General features: G+C 33.0%; 1 protein-coding gene across 1 annotated transcript in view; it reads right to left on the reverse strand.

The window, feature by feature from the left end:
* ADAM9 (ADAM metallopeptidase domain 9) overlaps positions 1-22,109 on the reverse strand; it is a 123,104-nt gene that overhangs the window by 60,759 nt on the left and 40,236 nt on the right. Inside the window, exons 7-12 of the mRNA XM_044659538.1 lie at positions 18,003-18,068; positions 15,507-15,578; positions 14,227-14,396; positions 11,543-11,624; positions 10,937-11,070; positions 3,242-3,413 (exon numbers count right to left, since the gene is read on the reverse strand). Coding sequence (XP_044515473.1) covers positions 3,242-3,413; positions 10,937-11,070; positions 11,543-11,624; positions 14,227-14,396; positions 15,507-15,578; positions 18,003-18,068 — 696 coding nt within the window. The remainder of the gene's footprint in view (positions 1-3,241; positions 3,414-10,936; positions 11,071-11,542; positions 11,625-14,226; positions 14,397-15,506; positions 15,579-18,002; positions 18,069-22,109) is intronic.

Consider the following 22,109-nt stretch of genomic DNA (forward strand, 5'->3'; position numbering starts at 1 on the left):
ATAGCTGGGAATCTACCTGCCAGGACAAACCCAGAAATTATATGAACACAATTATATGAACACTTTTTCACACAAATAAAATCTGATCTAAACAATTGGAAAAATATTCTTTGCTCATAGTTAGGCTGAGCTAATATCATTAAAATGGCAATTCTACGTAAATTAATTTTACTTATTCAGTGCTTCACCAATCAAGCTACTAAAAATTATTTCATAAAGCTAGAAAAAATAACATAATAAATCTGAAGAAAGAGTTAAGAATACCAGGGGAATTCATGGGAAAAAAGTGAAAGAAGGAGTCCTAGCCCTACCAGATCTCAAACTGTATCATAAAGCAGTAATCATCAAAAAAACTGACATTGCCTAAGAGGATAAGGTGGTTTTGCCCAGAGTCCTGTAGTTATTAAATGTCCTAATGCATATCTTTTGATCTCCAAGTTCCATATGCTATCCACTAGCTATCTAGGAACAATAATTTCAGCCTGAGAAAAGCTATAAGGAAAATAAAGTTCCAAATACTGAAGTGGGGAATAAAAATGAAGGAAAAAAGAAAAGAACTAGAATCTAAAGAATTAGTGTCTCATAACTTGAGAATGGCTGAATAAGATATAGCTTAAGACTGTAATATACTATTAGTGAACCTTAAAAATATGATTTCAGAAAATACTATATTGGATGAACTGATGTAGAGTGAAATGAGCAAAGCCAAAAGAGCTAATATAAGGACAACATTGTAAAGAAAAACAATGTTGAAAAATTTAAGAATTCTGAATAACCATATCTGCATAGAACCTATGATGAAACATGATACCCATATCCTAACAGAGAGGTGATGGACAATGAAAGATGCATTGACCTAGATTTTGGGATACAGTGAATATATTTTGTTTTGTGTGACTGCTAATTTGTTAGAATTGGCTTTTTTTTTCTCTGGGTTAACTGTGGAGAGAAGAATTAGATCAAGAGAGAAGGGAGGTAGCAATAGTGATGAAAAAAAAAGTCAAAGAAATATTTTTTAAATGCCAGACGAAAGCAAAAGAAAGTATAGATTAGTACCCCTTCTAGTATCCTGACTGGCAAATGCCTCATAGGCCTATCATATCTAATAGCCTGGCTCCAGACATATTTGACTCCCCAGACATCACCTCATCAGCAACCTTGTCACCTCATCTCAAAAGCAAGGGGCTTGGACTGGATAGGCCAAAAGTTCCTTCCAGCTGTCAGGTCATGAGCCTATAACCTTTTGTATACAATTATGCAATTTTCTAATTCTGGAACTATAATCAAATCAGTACTAACATTGCCACGGGAAATAGTGTACTTCCCTTTAGCTCTACTTACCATGCTCATACTTTTCCATATCAAATAATTCCCTCCTTGGTCACTACTCCTCAATATGTGTTGATTTAGATTATGATTTCCTTGTGGGTAGGAACTATCTTCACATTTGTGTTTGTATCTCTAGAACTTAGTACAGTAGCTGGTGGCTAACACAGTAACTACTAAATAAATGCTTGTTCATTTATTCATTAATTCAGCTCTTCTTTTCATTCTTACTGTACCCACCCAAGCTCAGAACCTCATACATCCTTTTTCCCACAGAATCTTATAAGTTTACCATAACAATCAGATTATTCCTTTATTCAAAAATTTTTGGTGGTTCCTCATAATCTATAAAGTATGAACTCCTGACCTCCAATTTGCTTCATCCTGCTTTTCCAGTCTCATCTCATACCATTCCCATTCATATTCTCTACATTTCACACAAACTAAAATATCCCCCCATCTCTCTATTCTCAACTTCCCTTCTCCTATCTCCATATTATGCTTTTACCCATGCCTAAATCAAACTTCTTCCTATTTCCTCCAACCTCTCAGCTTTTACTTACTGGACTCCTTCTATTCCTCCAAAGTCCAACTCAGGTGCTACATCCTATGTAAAATTTCCCTGAATCTCTTATGTTAAAATGATCCTGTCTTCCCTAAACATCTCAAAGCATTTTGACTAAAGCTATGATCCTCACACTTGTTTTATTCCCCCTTCTATAAGCTATTTATGAACATTTATTTCTCAATCATGCCTTAAATAATATAAGTTCTTTGATAGCAGGGTCTATGTCAGACGATATTTATATTCCTCATGAAGCACAGTGACATAGATATAGTAAGTACTTAAATGTTTCATGAATGACAAATGAAAATATAAGTCAAATTATCCCTTGCCTATAGTAAGAGAAACAGGAAATGCTGTTAGCTTTAAAAGAGAAAATTAAGAGCATGAAGCTAGAGAATGTAGTAGTGGAAGTCTGCAAAGTCAGCTTTCAAGATAAGGTAAGGAATCAGAGGAAGCACTTAGAAAAAGACAGAAAATACAAGGGCATCTGTTCACAGAAGATCACAGCATCATAGGAAACAAAGGGACCAACAGAGATGCAAACAAGCCTGGAAAAGGTATTGGATCTGAGAGAGTAATGAGAGCATGGGAAAAATGTTTCTTACTGACCTAAGCACAAATATATAGGAGGCCTTTAGGCTCATATAAATAATTGGACATTGGGAATGCTAAGTAGAAAGAATTTCATATCACTAGAAAAGTCCAGGCCTAAATATAGGTTATTTCTATTTCCTAAAAATGGTTGCAATGGTAGAACTAGAAAGGAAAAAACTTTATAAACAAAAGGTCAACTTAATATTGGAAAAAGAAAAGGATCCTCACCCAAAAAAAAATAAAGGAAGAGTAACATAAAGACTAAACTTGGCCTTTTCTTCCTGAGTTTTAAAATGGAGCAGGCACATGTCCATGAGAACAACTGCCACCCTCAGGATAGTCAGCAACTATCCACCACAAAAAAGCCATCTTTTATTTTCTAAATTCATTCAAATTTGCTCCAAGTCTGAGCTACAGGTCTAAAATAGAGGCATAACAACCTAATTACAACAATTCACATTTATATAACCCTTTAAGTTTTATCTCAGTTGAGGTTTACAATACAGTGTTATTACCATTTCTATTTTATAGATAAGTAAACAAAAACTTAAGATGAGGTGAAGGATCTTGTGCGTGACTCCACAGCCTGTAGGTAGTAGATCCAGTTCTTCCAACTATAAGTTGTATTTTCCCCACATGTCTCCCCATATCTCTTATCAATATGACTAGCTACTATATTTTCCCAAATCCTAGGAATGACTACTGTTTATGAAGTAAAATTTTAAAATTATTATTATAATAATAATTACTGACCTTTGGAGAACCACAGTCACATTCTTCCCCAACATCTAATAATTTATTACCACAGTAAGGGGCACTGTAGGCTTCATCAGGTTTTGGAATATTAAGTAGACAGGTTCCTCCTTTATTTAAAGTTAAATTCTCAAAATCATCTGCACTGCAACTGCTAAAGTTTCTGGAACCTCTAAAAGAAATGTTAGGAGAAAAGTTTTTAATGTTATTTTCAACCTAAAAGTACAACTAAACCAATAGATCAGTTAAATTTCTCATATTGCATAAAAAAAGAGAAAGGGCACAGGAAAAGAATTAGTAATAAAACATCTTTAGAGTTAATACAGAAAGATGTTCTTTTCTAACAATGTATTTCACTAGCATAATGATAATGTTAGTTCACATTTACATAGTAATTTAAAGTTTGTAAAGCATTTTATGTCCATTTTCTTGTTTGATCATGGGAAACATTTGCAATATATATTCTTTACTACAATCACAATAAATGATGCTCACATTTATATAATACTTTAAGGTTTGCAAACCACTTTCCCCAGAATATCCCCTTATAATTAAAACATTTTCCTCATAGCACAGTATAATCATTCAGTTTGCAGATGAGAGTGAGGCACAGAGAAAGTTACTTGCCAAAAAGCAAGTCATAAAATGCAAAGTTAGAATAAGAACCTAGGACATCTCCCTCCAAATCCCTTTCCTCTCCTACTATGTCATATTACCTCCCCAACCCCATTATATTCTTCCACACAATCTAACTGCTATATGTCAACCTACAAATCATATCTAGCTCTTTATAATGGGATCTAACCACCTTAACATAAAGTTATTCACATTTGTATTTTCTTGGTTGCAACTTTCCTAATTTATGCAGATACTAACATTTGTAGAACACCTCAAGCATATTATAGCCCAACATACATATGAATGTATAGCTAGATTTATATCTAGCTATAAATCTATATTTGTGTCTTTTTGTATCCCCAGTGCTTAGCAAACTGCCTGACACATAGCAGATGCTTAATGTTAATTGACAATTGGTATGTATATATATTGTTTCATATTCTCTGACCTCACTTTATATTTTATTACAATATAGATATAAGCTTTATATAACAAATTATACTAATGCTAGAAGAGGAATGAAATAACCTACTCCACGAGTCTATTCTAACAGGTATTTTAGGTAACTGAGAGGATCAAAGAAACGAACAGTTTACCTAAAGAATAATTGTCAACTATAACCCTCAACCAAGTCCTACAGATATTTCAGAAAGGAGAACTATGTAACTAGGGGCTATTGCTCTGACTCCTCAGATTTGAAAATAGTCATTAGCTATGGTAATATAAAGAGTGATTCAGACTACAAGCTAATTTGTAAAATCTAATGGAGGAGATGAACATTATTACCTTGTAAAATCACTAGATGAAATATAAAGAAAAAACAAATTTTAAAAAAGCCCTGCCTATTGATTCAACTACATCAGATTATCTTCAAAGCATTTAAAGATAAAACTAGGAGATCAAAAACAGATGAAAAATGGAACAGATCTGTAAAATTTTCTAAGGAAAAAATTGTTTTTAAGCAAAAAATATTTCGTTCTGCTCTAGAACAAAAAATTTTCAAAACAATTTCTAAAACATATCTTCAACAACAGAGACATCACACTTGGCTTCTAATATCAGTAGCCAATTCGCAGTATGAAAAAGTAGAACTAGCACAAAAGAAAACAAAATAGAAAAAAGTTAGCCAAGAACAAGTACACACGTAGGAGTTTCATGTTGGAGGAGAATCGATTTTGTGGGGCATTAATTCTCATCAATAATAAATTCTTTGGAGAAAAAATACACATTATTACGATTAAAAAGGAAATCAAGAATATGACATTGACTATTAATTCATATGCCTACTTTCACATCTCCATATATGCATTGAGAGCATCTTTCATGAAAGTTTGAGAAAGAGGAATGACAAGCTTCCACAAATTACATGCAGAGCATACCACAATTTCAGTTGGATAAAGGTAAAATAAAATCTTACACTTATTTATTAACTTTTAAAAATTTTGATTCAATAGAGCAGAAAGTCACACCTTCAATGAGGTGCTTGTCACTCATAAAGCATATAAGATTCCTTCCGAGATACAACAGAGAAAAAATATTTAATAAACTGATACAAAGCAAAGCATAAAGCTTAGAAAAGTTGCCAAAAGTGTCTGCTTGTAAGATTAGCTTGGAATTCAAATCAGAGCACGTGACCTCTTTTTTGAATAACCCATTTTGAATTTGCAGCTGACTCATCAAGGCCTTAGAGAACACTGTAGTCTCCTAAAAATCTCAAATGTCATTACCTGAGTTCATCCCAAGTAAAAATCAAGTGGTTGAAACCTATCTATTGTCCAGATAATGATAAACACTTAAGTGCCAATTCATTAGCATATTTATCTTATATTGTATATGAACTGAACTTAAATACAGTTTAAATTTCAAAAATATGAACTGAACTGAAATTAAATTAAATACTTAAACTGAGGAGGAAAATGAGCTGGAGTCTCTTTTGGAAAATGTGCAACACACTTAATTATCCAGGGTTTTTCACTGAATCAAAGGGCTATCTTTTTAACAATAATATTCTTCTAGGAATGTTGTATGACAATAAGTCACAGACTATCACAGCCTCTAAAGTTGTAGATCACAATGGGAAAAGTATGATAAATGAGTTTGTCATTGTTCAGTTGTATCTGACCCCTGGGGACTCCATGGACCATATGACAATACTGTCCACTGGAATTTTCTTGGCAAGGACGCTGGAGAGGTTGGTCATATCCTTCTCCAGTGGATTAAGGCAAAAAAAGGTTAAACGACTTCCTTAGGGTCACACACACATATATCTGGGGCCAAATATGAAATTAGGTATTCTTGACTGGGCCCAGCGCTCTAGTTGCTGATCCATCTAGTTGCCCCTAAAGTGAGCAGGCTTCATATTACCAGAAAAACTAAAAGGAAAGAATGTCATAAAAGATATCATTAGAGTAATGTTACTATCAAAGAAAATAAGTCAGACAAGTGTGGTGAGAATAAGGGGTAATGGAAGGGATAGATCATATATTCCATTAGAATCCAAATAACATCAAGAAATGTGGAGGAAGAGGCCAAGGGATATTGTGCGAATAGTTTGAAAGTCTGACTAAGGATGCAACGTGAATAAGTTGAGATCTGCACCACTAAAGTAAGCCCAGACATCTGTGAGTTCACTGATCCTTACCAAAGTATGGCAGAAGAGTCATGGGTTCACATCTAAGCCCATCTCTGATGAAAATATATTTCTTATGCATAATCCTCTCCTCCTAAGGTTTCATAATAGCACTAACAATAGTCACAGAACTTCAATAAAGCCCAGGGCTCCATGTCAGTTATTCAACAGACATTTATTAAGTGCAAGGCACTGCACTAAGCAGTGGAGACACAAAAGTAAAAGGCAGTTCCTGTCCTCAAGAAGCTCACAATCTAACAGGAAAGACAACTATGTACAAATTGCTATGTAAAAAAAGGGACATAAGAGAATAAATTGAAGATAAACAACAGAAGCAAGTTAACAGAATTAAGAAATGTCAGGAAAGGCTTCCAGTAGGAAATGGTATTTAAAACTGGGAACCTGAAGGAAAACAGAGAATACAGGAAGTGGAGATAAGGAGGGAGAACATTCCAGGCATGGAGAGCAGTCAGTGAAAATAAGTGAAGTATCTTGTCAGAGGAACAAAAAGGAGGCCAGTGTCATCAGATATGAGAATACCTGGTAGAGTATAAGGCTTAAGAAGATTGGAAAGATGTGTGGGGAGAGGCAGGTTACGAAAAGCTTTAAAAACCAGAGGATTTTATATTTGAACCTGGAGATAACAGAGAGTAAATGGAATTTATTCAGTAAGGAGGTAATACCTGGAATTCAGGAAGATTACCTCCTCAGTACAAAAAGATTAATAATTTAAAAAATAGAGTCCAATCACCTATGTTTACAGATAAAAAAAAAAGAGGCACAAAAACTAAAATGACTTGGGCAAGGTCTCTATACATTATTTGATAACAAAATCAGGATTATATCTAGGTTTACAAATAATTATCCCTGTGCTCTTCAAATCAACATACAATTCTGAAACAAATATAGTTGAATGCTCCTACTGTTGTTGATTTTTGTTTGTTTTTTTCCACAGCAGAAAGGCAAAATTTCTCACAATTATTTACACCATAATTACCCTGCCTTTAAGCCTTTAAAACCTAATTTATACAAAAGTGGCACCTAATTTTTATTTCAAAAGTAAATGCAAACTAGGTCTTGACCAATGACACATTTAAAACCCAGTGGAATTGCTCGTTGGCTATTGGAAGGAGGTGGGAGGAGGGAAGGGAAAGAACATGAATCATGTGATCATGGGAAAAATATTCTAAATTAAATAAATTAATTTAATTTAAAAAACAACAACAACAACAACAAAAGTAAATACAAACTCAATCGGAATGATTTATTTCCTGGTGATAAAAACCAGGTTTTTACTCAGCCTAATGTCCTAAACACATGATAAACCATTATAAGAAAGATATTTATTCATCATAATGGGGAGGTATCATCAGATTCTCAAAGGTCATCTCAGCTAAATGCAAGGACCAAACTAGTTATGTCCTTTCAGTAGCCTGGACAAGAAAAGGTGATTTATTTTGGGCTCCAGCAATTAATGAAGAATTCCAAGGCACAAAGGGTTTGTGAAAAGGATAAATTTTTACTAAATTTAAAAAGCTATTTCTCACTTCCTGAGAATTTTCACTTACTAAAAGTATCAAAGTATAAACTGCTTAATTCACAGATAATTTTGAAATTCAAATCTATCATTTCATAAAATATTAATTAATTAAAAAACGGTGGCAGTGGGAAAGTAGTTCTCACTGATAGATACAATGAACAATTTTCCCAAAGATAGAGCTGCCTCTGGTAAAAAATGTGAAACTTTGCTAGTAATATGTTTTTTAATTAAATTTTTTTTCAATCACATGCAGAAAAACATTTCTTGACAAATGTTTTCTGATATTTTATAATTCAGATTTTCTCTGACTTTTCTCTCCCTCCACCCAGCCTTTCTAAGGCAGTATATAGTCTGTTATAGGTTATACCAATGGTTTCATTCTGCTAATGATATTCTAACTAATGGGAAAGGTCTCAGTTCTAAATGGAGAACACAAATACATATATCTCTATCAACCAGATTGTTTGGCAATAAGTGGGCTTTCCTCTATAGATGAGCAGGGAATTTGAATTTTTTTCTTTTTAAAAGTTACTGATAGCTTTTGTTTTTATTATGAACAAAATTGTTCCCAGTATCCTTGTACTTTCCTTACTCCAAGAGAACCATACATATTAAAAATATTCTTATTTAAAAGCAGCTGGGTAGCTCAGTGGAGTGAGAGTCAGGCCTAGAGACAGGAGGTCCTAGGTTCAAACCCGGCCTCAGCCACTTCCCAGCTGTGTGACCCTGGGCAAGTCACTTGACCCCCATTGCCCACCCTTACCAATCTTCCACCTATGAGACAATACACCGAAGTACAAGGGTTTAAAAAAAAAAGTATATAAAATATTTCACATAAAATATTTTAAATACTTTTAAATATATTAAAAGTTAGTAAAACTAATCAATACAATTGTAACTATGGCCAAAAAACTATTAAACTTGGCATAACTTTTGTGTGTGTGTGTGTGTGTGTGTGTGTATCTTTTTGTGGATGGTGCCTTCTATGGTACAAGGGACAAGAAAAAGAAGCTGAATAAATAAAATAAAAATTTTTATTAAAAATAAAATGTTTTAAAATAGTAAATAATTTAAAAAAGAAATTGGTAAGGAATAGTTTCAGAGAAATCTGAGAAGACTTTTATGAACTAACATAAAGTGAGGTAAGCAGAACCAAGAGAAAATTTATACAATAACAAAAAGACGAATAAGCTTTAAAGACTTGGGAAATCTGATCAATGTGATTACCACAATTCCAGGATTTATGATAAAATGTTATCCATCTACAAATAGAAAAGTGATAATGGACTCAAAGAGTGGAGATTGAGACTTTTTTTGGATGTAGTAAATGCAGGAATTTATTTTGATTTTATATACACACACATATACATATATGTAATACATTTACTTGATATTTGTAACAAAATCTTTTTTCTTGCTTTCTTAAGGGCATGGGAAAAGTAGAAGAGAATTCAGGATTGAAAATAAAATAAAATTGAATTTCTTAAAAAATAAAAGTAGCCCTCCCTGACATATGAAATATAAGTTGTTTTAAATATATCTCAATAATTTCTCATGAGAAAATATACAAATAATAAAAAGGGTCATTTTTTTCACTATGTCTAGAAAAGTTTAACTTAAGTCAGCTAAGGTAGGGCTATCTGTGAAGCTAACAATTATCTAGCAACTCATGCATTTGATGTAAAATACCATTTCCTTTCACGGCAATAAGTTACCTAAGGACAAAGAATACAATCTATAGTCAATACACTTGGTTTATTACCATATGCTCAGTTCATGTTTTAAAAACACCAACTAATGATGGTGATACTAAATGCACAAAAGTATCAATGCATCTCTATAGGACTATTTTAAGCAGGTAAATAAATAAAAGTATTTATATATAATGATAGTCCATAACAAAACATAACCAAAAAGGGGAGAGAAAGTAGTTTGTTTCTCTAACATCAATCAGCTACTTTTGAAATGTGTTTATGTAAACACTGGTTGGTGCTATGAGAACATACTCTTAAGTGGCCTATAGGTCAGTCCCTGGCAAAGGAAAAAAATAGGAGAAAGTGTACTGTATTTAGACTTAGGAGACCTGAGTTCAAATTCTAGTTGTTCTATATATTAATTGTATAATTAGCTAAAGCCATATTTAAAAAAGCTGAGTCTTAGTTTACTAATTCATAAAAAAGTACTAATAGGATTTAGAGCTAGAAATGTTCTTAAAAATTATCTTATCCAACCCCTTCATTTTACAGATGTGGAAACTGAGGCCCAAAGAATGAATTATCCAAACTATACAGTAGAAAGGTATAGAATTGAGATTCTGACTTCAAAGTCCAGCATCTTCTTTGTTACCATCTTTGCATTGCCAACTGTTATGAGAAAAAGTATTTTTAAAGTTTTACGGGAATTAAAGCATTACATAAATGAGTTATTATTCAAGTTTTTGCTATACTAATCTACATTTTTAAGAAATGAATAGCTTTCATATGATATTCAACTTCTAAAATAAAAGGTTTGTACATCACATTTAAAATAGCACCCTTCATCTGGTTTAATTTTTTAAAAAGTACTAGGTTTGTGGTCAGGAGGCCCAAGTTCAATTAATAACTTTACTACCCTAGGGGGAGGTGAGGAGCCAAAAACAGGTTACTTAACTGATATTGTCCTTGATTTTTTATATGTAAAGGTAAAGTAAAGTAATCACACCAAATCATTCTTTTCAGGTCTGGGTTTTATTATCTTGTTGATTTGGTGATTTATGAGTGTTTGTATTTTGCAAGTAGAAGTGAATTAATGTGGACAGTCCTTAAGTCCTGTCTGTCCCTCATAAATGGTCCATTCATTCAAGTTTTGAGAGTAATTTCTCTAGATTACTACTTTACTCTAAGGCCAAAGAAGAAACCATTTCACTCACGATGCTCCTGAATTCATGATGCAGCTCTTGGCTCCACAAGTGCAGTTTCTTCCATCATCATGGTTCATTCCCAAGTTATGTCCCAACTCATGAGCAACAATGGATGCGAAGGTCTCCACACTGATTTGCCCAAACTACACAAAAGCAGGAAGGTGATTATAGAGTGCTAGTTCTCAAAATTATTTGCTAACAAAATAAATTTCATTCACTTATTTAATGAGGCATTCTTCTAGAGACATTATACAAACTAACATTTATACGAATACCTTTTGGACTTGTATATTTAAGGTTTCAGCAAGGTACTAACTTAAAGATTTTTAAATAGCAATTGATGGGAGATATTTTGGATAGCTTCTGAGAAACATCCTCAGTTTCATGGGCAGATACTGCTACTTCATCTATTTTTAAAAGCATAGTTTAAAAATAATGCCCAAGTATTAGCAAATTTCGCTTATGAAGAAAACATAGGTGCTAACTTTTCCCCTCTGTTCATAATCCCTTGTATGAAATATTACATACAGCAAATGCATAACAAGTGCACTTTGAGAACAAGTCATTTTGTTCACCAAATTAAATATAAAAAGTAAATGAAAAGAGCTAACATACCACATTAATACCTCCTGCATGGCTTCTTGAACATACTGTTCCCACAAATGCCATTCCTGCAGTCCCTCCAAAGCCCTTCCTCCTGAATTGCCAAGAGAAAAAATGGAATTTGACTAATAAAGTAAAACATCTTTCCTGCTGGTTAGGATGGTGCCATCAATTTAACCACTAGGAAAGAGTAGTAGGAAAAGTTTCTGTGTCAAACATACACATTCGGATATGAACAGAGCAATGACATCCATTGTTATAAATGAAGTTTTTAATATAAAAGGATTATTCAGTAACTATAACATACTTGTTTAAGTTAAAACACTTTAATAGAAATACTTCTAAACTGTATTATATAAGTAATAATAATCAACACTTCCATAGCCTTTTTGGGTGTACAAAGTACTTTTTCCTCAGTAACCCTACTGAGTTGGGACTTACATATATTATCTCCCTTTCAAAGGGGCTAAGTAAAACAATGGATAGAGTAGTAGGCCTGGAGTCAGAAAGATCTGAATTCAAATCTTGCCTTAGATATTTAGTAGCTGTGTGACCCTGAGCAAGTCCTTAACCCTCATTTGCCTTAGTTTCCTTATCCATAAAAATGAGGATAATAAATAGTGAGGATCAAATAAGATAATATTTGTAAAGCAGGTAGCACAGCACCTGGTACATAGGAGTTGCTTAATAAATGTATACTCCCTTCTTTCCTTCCTTTTACACATTTTTAAAATAGCCAGAGACAGTAAGCTGCTTTCACATAAGCTAGGTACCAAAGATGGTACTTAAATACCCAGGTCTTCTGACTCATTGCCCCATACCACCTCTTATTCTCCTGTATTTGTAAAATTCAACAATTTTATCAGTGTGCACATTCTCTTCACTGGTACAGATAATTATCTTTCCTCAACTTAATATCCAGAAAGCCATCATAAGCTGTTAGTGTCAAATAAATTGCCCTACAACCCCAAACCTTATTCATTAACATTATTGCAACAACTATTCCTTCTGCCCTTCTATTCATTCCCTTGTAATGGCTATGTTCTCATCCATTCTCTATCTTAATTTCTTGGTAAAGAAACAATTCTTCAGAATCCTCTACTTTCAAGCCCTATGCTCCCTTGCTTTTAATCATGTCTTGCCAAAATACAACCTAGTATTACTCTTATCATTATCAGTTATCATCCCTGCCCCACTCCTGCCCTTGTTCTTATTCAAGTGCTACTAACCAGAGATAGAGGAAGTCAAAAAACCATTATAAATTTAATATCTAAGCGCACCCCCACTAGAATAATAAACATTCTAATCCTCCTTAGTTGATTCTCTGGTCTAAAATCCTCAGCAGCTGTTCTAAATTTCATAAATCCTCAAGGTTCCCAAAGGATACTCACCCCGCCCTCTCTGTTTGAGAACATCACTTCACAATAAGCAACCAGAATGAAATATTGAAGGTTAACATGAATGATTTGACAAATATACTTTATACAATCATGAAAACATTGTTTGTCAAAATAATAAATTCAAGGTAGCTATACATTTATTGGCAAGATGCACTAATCAAAATATTTTTAAACTACTTTTGGAATTGTCATCAGAAACAATTTATGTACCACATTTAAAATCTAGCATTATAGAAACAATTTATTTTTGCCCCTGGATAGTATAACCTACTTACTTTACTGACCAGGAACATTTCTTCAAATACCTTTTAATTATTTCCAAAATCAAGTCCACCTTCATAAGACAAAGATTTGTTAACACAAAAGATATTTTAAATGATATAATGTTGCCTGATGACCAGAAAATGAGTTCCAAATTGTGAAGATAGGATTAACTCTACCCTGCCCATTTTTAGATTTAATCACAAAAAGTGTAAACTCCCCACTTATACTTGAGGGGGGGGGAAGTCTGTAACTCATGTGTGTGAAAGTGGGTGATGAATCAGAATAGACTGACTGCCCTTTGGGCAATCCTAAGCAAAACTTTAGCTGTAATTGGTACATATAAAATGGAAGGAATGCACAGGAAGTGACGAAAGGAATGGTCTTTAAAAGTGGCCAGAACCTCCTGGGACATTCTCTTTGGCCTTGGACAGGATCCTGGAGGAGCTCTGGCTGAGGACCTTGGGCTGCCTTCTATTTTCCCTTAGAACTACCACATGGGTGAGTGAAAAAAGCTGACTCTCTGCCTTGGCTTTTTCCTGGAGGTACTAGCCCCTGGAGGAGACCCCCCTCATCTGGAGGAGGTCTCATAGCTAAAATCCTTGTTAATTGACCCTTACTCTTCTCATTTCTCTACTTTCACTTTCCCTCTATTTTATAAATAAATTGCTAAAAAATAATCATTTGGAATTAATTAATTTTAATTCTTGGTGACCACACTCTGATAAATTCAGTCCAACCATAATTTCTATCCTTTATAAAAAGGAATTTGAACAATGGCAACATCTTCTAGAATAAATGCATAGTTTTTCCACAGCAATTAATTTAAAGGGGACAACACTCATTTGTATTCATAAATTCTGTTATTCTTGCTAATAAAAAATAAAAAGTCACTATCTTGTAGTCATACTGTGAATTTTTAATTTTGCTTAAGGCTTAGAAGCCTTGAGAGGAAACAGTAGTAATAAATGTGATTACCCAATAATTATCACATATTAATAAAAGTGATTTTAAATAAAAAAGAATATCACCTACAGAACTAACTGTGCACTGTCGTGCCTCCGACGTGAAATCAGTGACTTCTCTCGCCATTGTACAAAGTTTCCCAACACATCACCAGCACTTCCAGCTATGCTGATTTGGTTCGAGTTTGTCCAAATTTCTAGCCCAACTAGTACAATGTGGATATTTAGCATAATGTACATCTGGAAAAAAGAAAAAGACAACCCCAAAATACATTTAAGAATGTGGGCAAAAAAAAGAAAGGGTGTTGGACAGATGTCACCCACTTAAATAAAACAATTATAAATAAGTCTTAGGGAACTGGTAAAATTTCCTTTGATAATAAAATGCCATTAGTTGTCTTTAGGATACAAATCATGGTATAAACTTAGAGATAAAGTACTTTACAAGGTAACTTAAGGCCCTTTAAATGGAGGCAAGACCACATACCAAATTAAAAGGAAACAGTGGGTTTAATGGTGATTATAAAAAGTGATAGACATAGAGTCAGGAAGACCTACGTACAAATCCTACCTCTAACACCTAGTAACTACATGATCCTGGGCAAGTCACTAAACCTCTCTCAGCTTCAGTTTCCTAACCCAAGTAAAATGAGGGTAACAATGACACCAACCTCCCAGGAATGCTGTGAGTATTGAATGAGAGAACACATGTAAAAGCACTCTAGAGGTAAACCTTAAAAGCACTATATAAATACAACTATTACTACTATGATTATTCAGTATGAATATTCTTATACCAAAGTTTTCCTGTAAAAGGGAATTCTTATTTAAAAAGTTTCCCTTAATAAGAATATAAAGATACTGTCAAGAAAAGGCAAAGACTCCTGGAAAATTACTTTGAGGGCAAATAAGTTGATACTCTTAATGATGTTAGATGAGGAGAAGCTGTATCTACAAAAATGCAATAAGTGAGACAACATTACTAAAGGCACTGAGTTCCATTCAAATTACCTAACAAGTGTTTAAAGTGGGCTATCAATCCAATGATGATAGTTAAGACTTCACATGTTATGAAATGGCATTGTCAAATCAACCTTACCAAGCACATACCTATATGTTCCATGAAATAGTGCTTTATTATTTTAAAAGCATTTTAGAAACACCCACTATACATAACAAATATTACAAAGCAGAACAGTCTGCAAATCTAAGAAATAAAGCTATATAATACACAAAAGTTAAACATCATCAAGTCCTTGGGCAATTCCGAGTTCAAAATAAGAAACTTACAATCATATCTGAAGGATGAATATAAACAATGAACATTTTATTCTATTAACCACAACTCACACTATCCAAGTAGTTTGCTAACTGAACCATCTCTTCCCTCACAGCAGTCTGATTACTCCCCATCATGTCATACTGAAAAACAAAACAAAAAAGGAAAAGAAAGAAAATGAGTATCAAGATAAGTATAACAATAAAAGTATGGTTTGAGAAAAGATTTTGGAGAAATAGAAATTAGTATGATTAATTGATAAATCTTACATCTATGTCTTAATTAAGGTCAATCCATAAAAGACATGCTAATAAATAAAGGGAAAATTAATGAATCTTGTTTTTCATAAACATGAAATGAACCAAAAGTTCCTCCAAATGTGTAAGGATTTAAAAGTGAGGATACATTAACTGTAATATTTACCAAATTTATATTCATTAAAAAATAAAACAGGTTTAGCAAAGTTATAATACAGAAGGTTTATATTTTAGTGTTTTAAAAGATGTGATTTATCTGTGGTCTTAATCTTCCTCCACTAAGGCAGATCACAAGTCTTTTCATACATTAGTAGACTATTTTCATGGGCTGCTTTGGCACAGTGGTGTTAATCCTTTGGAGTGAGAGGAGGTTTAAAATTATAAGAACATCTAACTTAAATTATTACCAGGTCAGTATATTACAGTCATTCCCAAAGGTTTTATCACAAAATTTTGCATATTACTGCAGATGAAAGAAAATTTTTAATTTTATCTAATGTAAATTTTACTTACCATATAATTATAGTAGTCACAAAATAAACAAAATTTATCAGTTATACATACACATAAAGCACAAAATGCCTCAGACATTAAATTCTGAATTTGACAATGCAACTGCTCTCACTGAAGGGAAACCATACATATGCAAGTCTCCTGATTCTCATACAGTTGTTAACTTATGTTTATTGGGCCATGATTCTTCACATCAAAGAATAATACTGTGCTATGAACAAAAAATGTTTGAGACTGACTGGTCTAAGAAAAGTGACAGAATTTATTTCTTTGATAAGTCAAAGAGTAGTTTAAAGACATCATCATCATAAGCTGAACCAGAAAAACACTGTACACAATAACAGCAATACTGTGCAATGATCAACAGTGATAGACTTAGCTACTCTCAGAAATAAATGATCCAGAACAATTCTGAGGGACTTAGGACAAAAAGTACTGTCTACCTCCAGAGAAAGAGAACTGTTGGGAGTCAGAATGCAGATGAAAGCACATGATTTTCAAATGTTTATTTAGGTTTGTGTTTTAGGGTTTTGGTTTTATAAGATTATTCACTTACAAAAATGAATAATATTGAAAAAATTTTAAATTAAAAATAAAAATAAAAAATAATTAAAAAAATAAATTTAAAAAATAATTTTGCATGTTTTTCAAGCATGTGTATCATCAAGCATTTCATATATTAAAATTATATTTGTGACTAGAGTTCAACCAAAACACCTGATTTTAAATTGAAATGTGTGGTTAATCTGTCATATAAAGTAAAATAATGTGTGATTTTCATGCAAACAAAAAAGCCATTTTGATTCTATGTGACCACAAAGACAGACACTGGACCTGTGATTTAACTGGCATAGGGAATATCCTCAAAACTCTCAACAAATACAAGTAAACATTTTCTCTATAACTTACACGTCTAAGTAAGAAAATATTATTAAGGATACAGCTCACACTTTTACCACTTGATGGCAATGAACCTGTAATAAATAAATCTCAGACTCAGTCTCTGAATGTCACTAAGTTGTACTCTAAGCCAAACCCACTAAATACATATATTTATGTATACATATAATATATATTTATGTATACTTTCAGACAGATTCATGATATTAATATTGATATTAATTTTTCACAAATACAAAACTGAGTGGTGTGGCTACATATCTATACTCACATATGTATATATTTACAATGATCATCGTCCTTATATAGAAGGGAATGCTAATCATGTTGTCAACACTGTTCCTAAAAATGCAGAAAAGTATCTAATGGTTACACTGTAATGGTTATTTAAAACTGATAAAAGTGTAACTTCTTATGAACAAGCAAATTCCCTGGTTACCATTCTGGTCCACAGTACCTTTTCATCATTAAACTTAGGGCTGAAAGATTTCTCTCTCTGCTATTCCTTTGTTTATCATAATCCAAAAAAGTAAAGTAAAGTATGGTACGGTACGGTATAGTATAGTAAAATAGGCAGGCTTCCACCTTATGAAGACACACAATTATTTTTAAGTCCAGGGAGTGGAAGAGTCTGATTAGGCAATAAAGTAGCACTCAAAGGCCTGATTAATATTCATTAAGATACCTAATTATGAGATCTTATTGTCTGCCTTAAAAGCCAGAAAAGGTTCAGTCAAAGTAAGCTGAGAATATAAGGAAGAATTCTTAGGACAGATTTCAAAATAGAAAACTCTAGGATTTTCTCCACAGTAATATGCTTATCACTCTTTGCCCATCTTTTCAAATATAATATTCAAATAATTTGAATGAAATTTAAAAAGCATTCAATTATCTTACCTTTTCTTTGTCTACAACTATGAATAGCTCCACATATCTGGTGTGTGGCAGGACAGCTCTTTTTCTCTGCCAAGACAACAATCACAAAGGCAAATAAAATGAAAGGGTCACACATACAAAGAACATGTCCTAATTCACCACAATTTAAGAATATGATATCTGAACACATTATGAAGTTCTCATATTATCTGATACATCCAAAACAGATAAGGGAAACATAGCTGTTTAGGAAATTAAATTATGCTTCTGCATATCTAAGACAGAACTCTGGTTCTAGGTTAAAGCTGTATTATTTTACACAAGTTTTTACATGAAGACTGGCGATTTAAAAAAATCATACAATTTAAATAGAAAACATTCATGTTTGGTAATTTTTTACTTTTTTTCCACCAAAGTGAAAAACTACTTCTAACATTGCATGGGAAAGTTTGTTGCCTACCTACAAAATTGCTACCACTCCCTCTTTAAAATTTTTTATATTTTTTCCCTTACTACATATAAAAACAATTTTTAAACATTCATTTTTAAGATTTGAATTCCAAATTCTCTTCCTTCTTCTGACCCTCTGTCCCTCACTCATCCTCCCTCCATCTTGAGACTGTAAGCAATCTTATATAGAATCTTACATCTGTAATCATATAAAACATTTTTCCATTTTAATCATTTTGTGGTCAAATTTTTAAAAAATGAAATATAGTTATGTTTCAGTCTGCATTCAGACTCCCATCAGTTCTTTCTCAGAGAGCAGATGGCATATTTCATCATGAGTCTCTGGAATTGTATTAGATCACTGCATTGCTGAGAATAACTAGGTCATTTACAAGTGTTAATCCAAAAATATTGCTTTCACTATGTAAAAAGTTCTCCTGGTTCTATTCCTTCACTTTATGTCAGTTCCTGTTAAGTTTCTCCATATTTTTCTGAAATCATCCTGTTTGTCATTTTTTATAGCATAATATTCCATAACTATCATATACCACAACTTGTTCAACCATTCCCCAATTGATGGACAACTTCTCAATTTTCAATTCTTTGCTACCACGGAAAGCTGTAATAAATATTTTTGTTCAAATAAGTCCTTTCCCTCTATTTTTGATCCCTTTGGGATACAGATCTAATAGTGGTATTACTAGATCAAAAAATAATGCACAATTTAGGGCCCTTTGGGCATAGTTACAAATTGTTCTCCAGAATGGCTGGATCAGACCACAACGCCACCAATCAACAGTGCATTTGTGCCCTGATTTTCCCACACCCCTTCCAACATTTATCATTTTCCTTTTCTCTCATATTGACCAATCTGATAGGGGTAAGATGGTACCTCAGAGTTGTTTTATTTTGCATTTCTATAGTCAAGAGTAATTTAGAGCATTTTTTATGACTACAGATGGTTTAAATTTCTTCATCAAAAAACTGTCTGTTCATATCCTTTGACCACTTACCAATCAGAGAATAGCTTTCATTTTTATAAATTTGACTTAGTTCTCTACATATTTGAGAAATTAATCTTTTACTAGAGACATTTGGCATAAAAAAATTTCCCCAGCTTTCTGACTTCCTTCTAATCTTGGTTGCATTTATTTTATTTGTACAAAAATTTTTAATTTAATACAATAAAAATTATTCATTTTATGTTTTATAATGTTCTTTATCTCTCATTTGGTCCCAAATTCGTCTCTTATCCATAGATCTAATGGGTAGATTAATCTATGATCCTGTAAATTGTTTACATCACTCTTTTTGTCTAAATAAACTTGGTATAAAGTATGAGATGTTGATCTATTACCAGTCTCTGACATACAATTATTCATTTTTCTCAACAGTTTTTGTCAAATAGTAAGTTCTTGTCCCAAAAGCTTGGATCTTTTGATTTATCAAACACTAAATTACTATGGTCATTGATTACTAGTTTTTGTCTATCTAATCTATTCCACTGATCCACTCCTATATTTCTTAACCAGATTGTTTTGATCATTACCACTTGGTAATACAGTTTGAGAATTGGTACTCTTAGGCTACCTTCTTCCTTCACATTCTTTTCCATTGATTCCCTTGATATTCTTGACCTTTTGTTCTTCCAGGTGAGTTTTATTGGGTTTTTTTTTCCCCTAGCTCTATAAAATAATTTTTGGGCAGGATTAGTTTAGGTAAAATTGTCATTTTTGTTTTATTTGCTGGCCAACCCATGAATAGTTTTTCAGTTGTCGGATTTATTTGTGTGAAGTTCATACATTTTCTGGGTTTATTTTGGCAGGTGAACTCTTAAGTATTTTTTGTATCTATTGTTATTTTAAATGGAATTTTCCTCCCTTATATCTCGCTGCTGGGCTTTGTTGGTAATATATAGAAATGCTAATGACTTGTGTCATTAGTGGATTTACACTATATCTTCCAACTTTGCTAAAGTTGTTAATAATTTCAACTAATTTTTAGTTGATTCTCTAAGTATACCATCATATCATCTGCAAAGAGTGATAATTTTGTTTCTTCATTGCCTATCTCTAATTCCTTCAATTTCATTTTCTTTTCTTACTGCTATAGCTAGCATTTCTTATGCAATATTGAATAACAGTGGTGATAATGGGCATCCCTGTTTCAGCCCTGGTCTTACGGGGAAGGCTTCTACCTTAGTCCCCTTACAGACAATGCTTGCTGATCATTTTGGATAGATACTACGGATCTTTTTAAGGAAAGTTCCATTTACTCCTATGCTCTCTAGTGTTTTTAACTAGGAATGGGTGTTGTGTTTTTTCAAAAACTTTCTGTATCTATTAAGATAATCATATGATTTCTGTTAGTTTTGTTATTGATATGGTCAATTACATTGATATTTTTCCTTATATACCATCCTCACATTCCTGGTAAAAAACCTATCTGGTCATACTGAATGATCCTTGTGATATATCACTATACTCTCCTTGCCTGTATATTATTTAAAATTTTAGCATCAATATTCAATAGGGAGATTGGTATATAGTTTTCTTTCTCTATTTTCATTCTCCCTGGTTTAGGTATCAGCACCATATTTGTGTCATAGAAAAAATTTAGGACTCCTTTGCCTACTTTTCCAAATAATTTATATAGTATTACAATATAATTTTTAAATGTTTGGCAGAATTCACTTGTGAATCCATCTGGCTACTGTCTATCTTGACGTGCTCTTCCTTCCTTCATTTCTGATGGCCTTGCTTTGATTACTATTTAGCACAGGTTTTAGAAGACAGGGATATTAAAGGGTCTATCCTTAATGGAGAGCCATATAATCAGCCATTATAGCTTGTGTTTTCCCAGACTTCTATGAAAAAAAAAGTATATACATCATTGATCTGATCAAGATGACTCAATAAAATTTTAATACCTGATTTTTGACAGAATTATATTAGTAGTGTTTCTGATTTTTCTAGTAGTCACTCAATTAGTATTTATTAAGCACCTACCAAGTACTCAGAACTCTCCATAAGATGTAAGTTTCCTGAGGGCAAATACTGACTTCTTTCGTCCATGAATTAGTACCTACCTTCTATACATGTAAGCACTTAATAAACACTTCTTTAACGTAACTGATCAAATCTGAGGATCCCTAAACCATAGTATCAGACCTATCTTGAGACCTTTTCAGCCTGATTTTCCACCTTCTTGTTATAAACTAAAAACCACAATCCCTGGAACTCCCTAAAATCAAACTTGTTTACGAGGGAAACCCATTTTACATCTAGCTAAATTAGCATATATCTCACAGCTCAGATTGCCATTCAGTCCTGTACCTATGTGGCAGATACTATAATATCTCACTGCACTCTGCCAAGAAATCAATAATTGTAGCATTCCAAATCCTTAGAGGACATAACATTTACATAGTATTTCTGATTCTATGGTATTCTTACTGTCAAACTGGTAAGAGGGAGCAGGTAAGTGGTACAGTGGATAGACTGCCAGGTCTATAGTCTGGAAGATCTTGGTTCAAAACCAGTCTCAGACACTTACTGGGTGACCCTGGGCAACTCACTTACCCTGTCTGCCATTTTACCCTATCCATAAAATGGAGGCTGAAGATTATTATGAGGATCAAATTAATAATAACAGTAAAGAGCTTAGCAGAGTGCCTGG

The sequence above is a fragment of the Gracilinanus agilis genome, chromosome 2, assembly GCF_016433145.1.
Source record: "Gracilinanus agilis isolate LMUSP501 chromosome 2, AgileGrace, whole genome shotgun sequence".
Lineage (NCBI taxonomy): Eukaryota > Metazoa > Chordata > Mammalia > Didelphimorphia > Didelphidae > Gracilinanus > Gracilinanus agilis.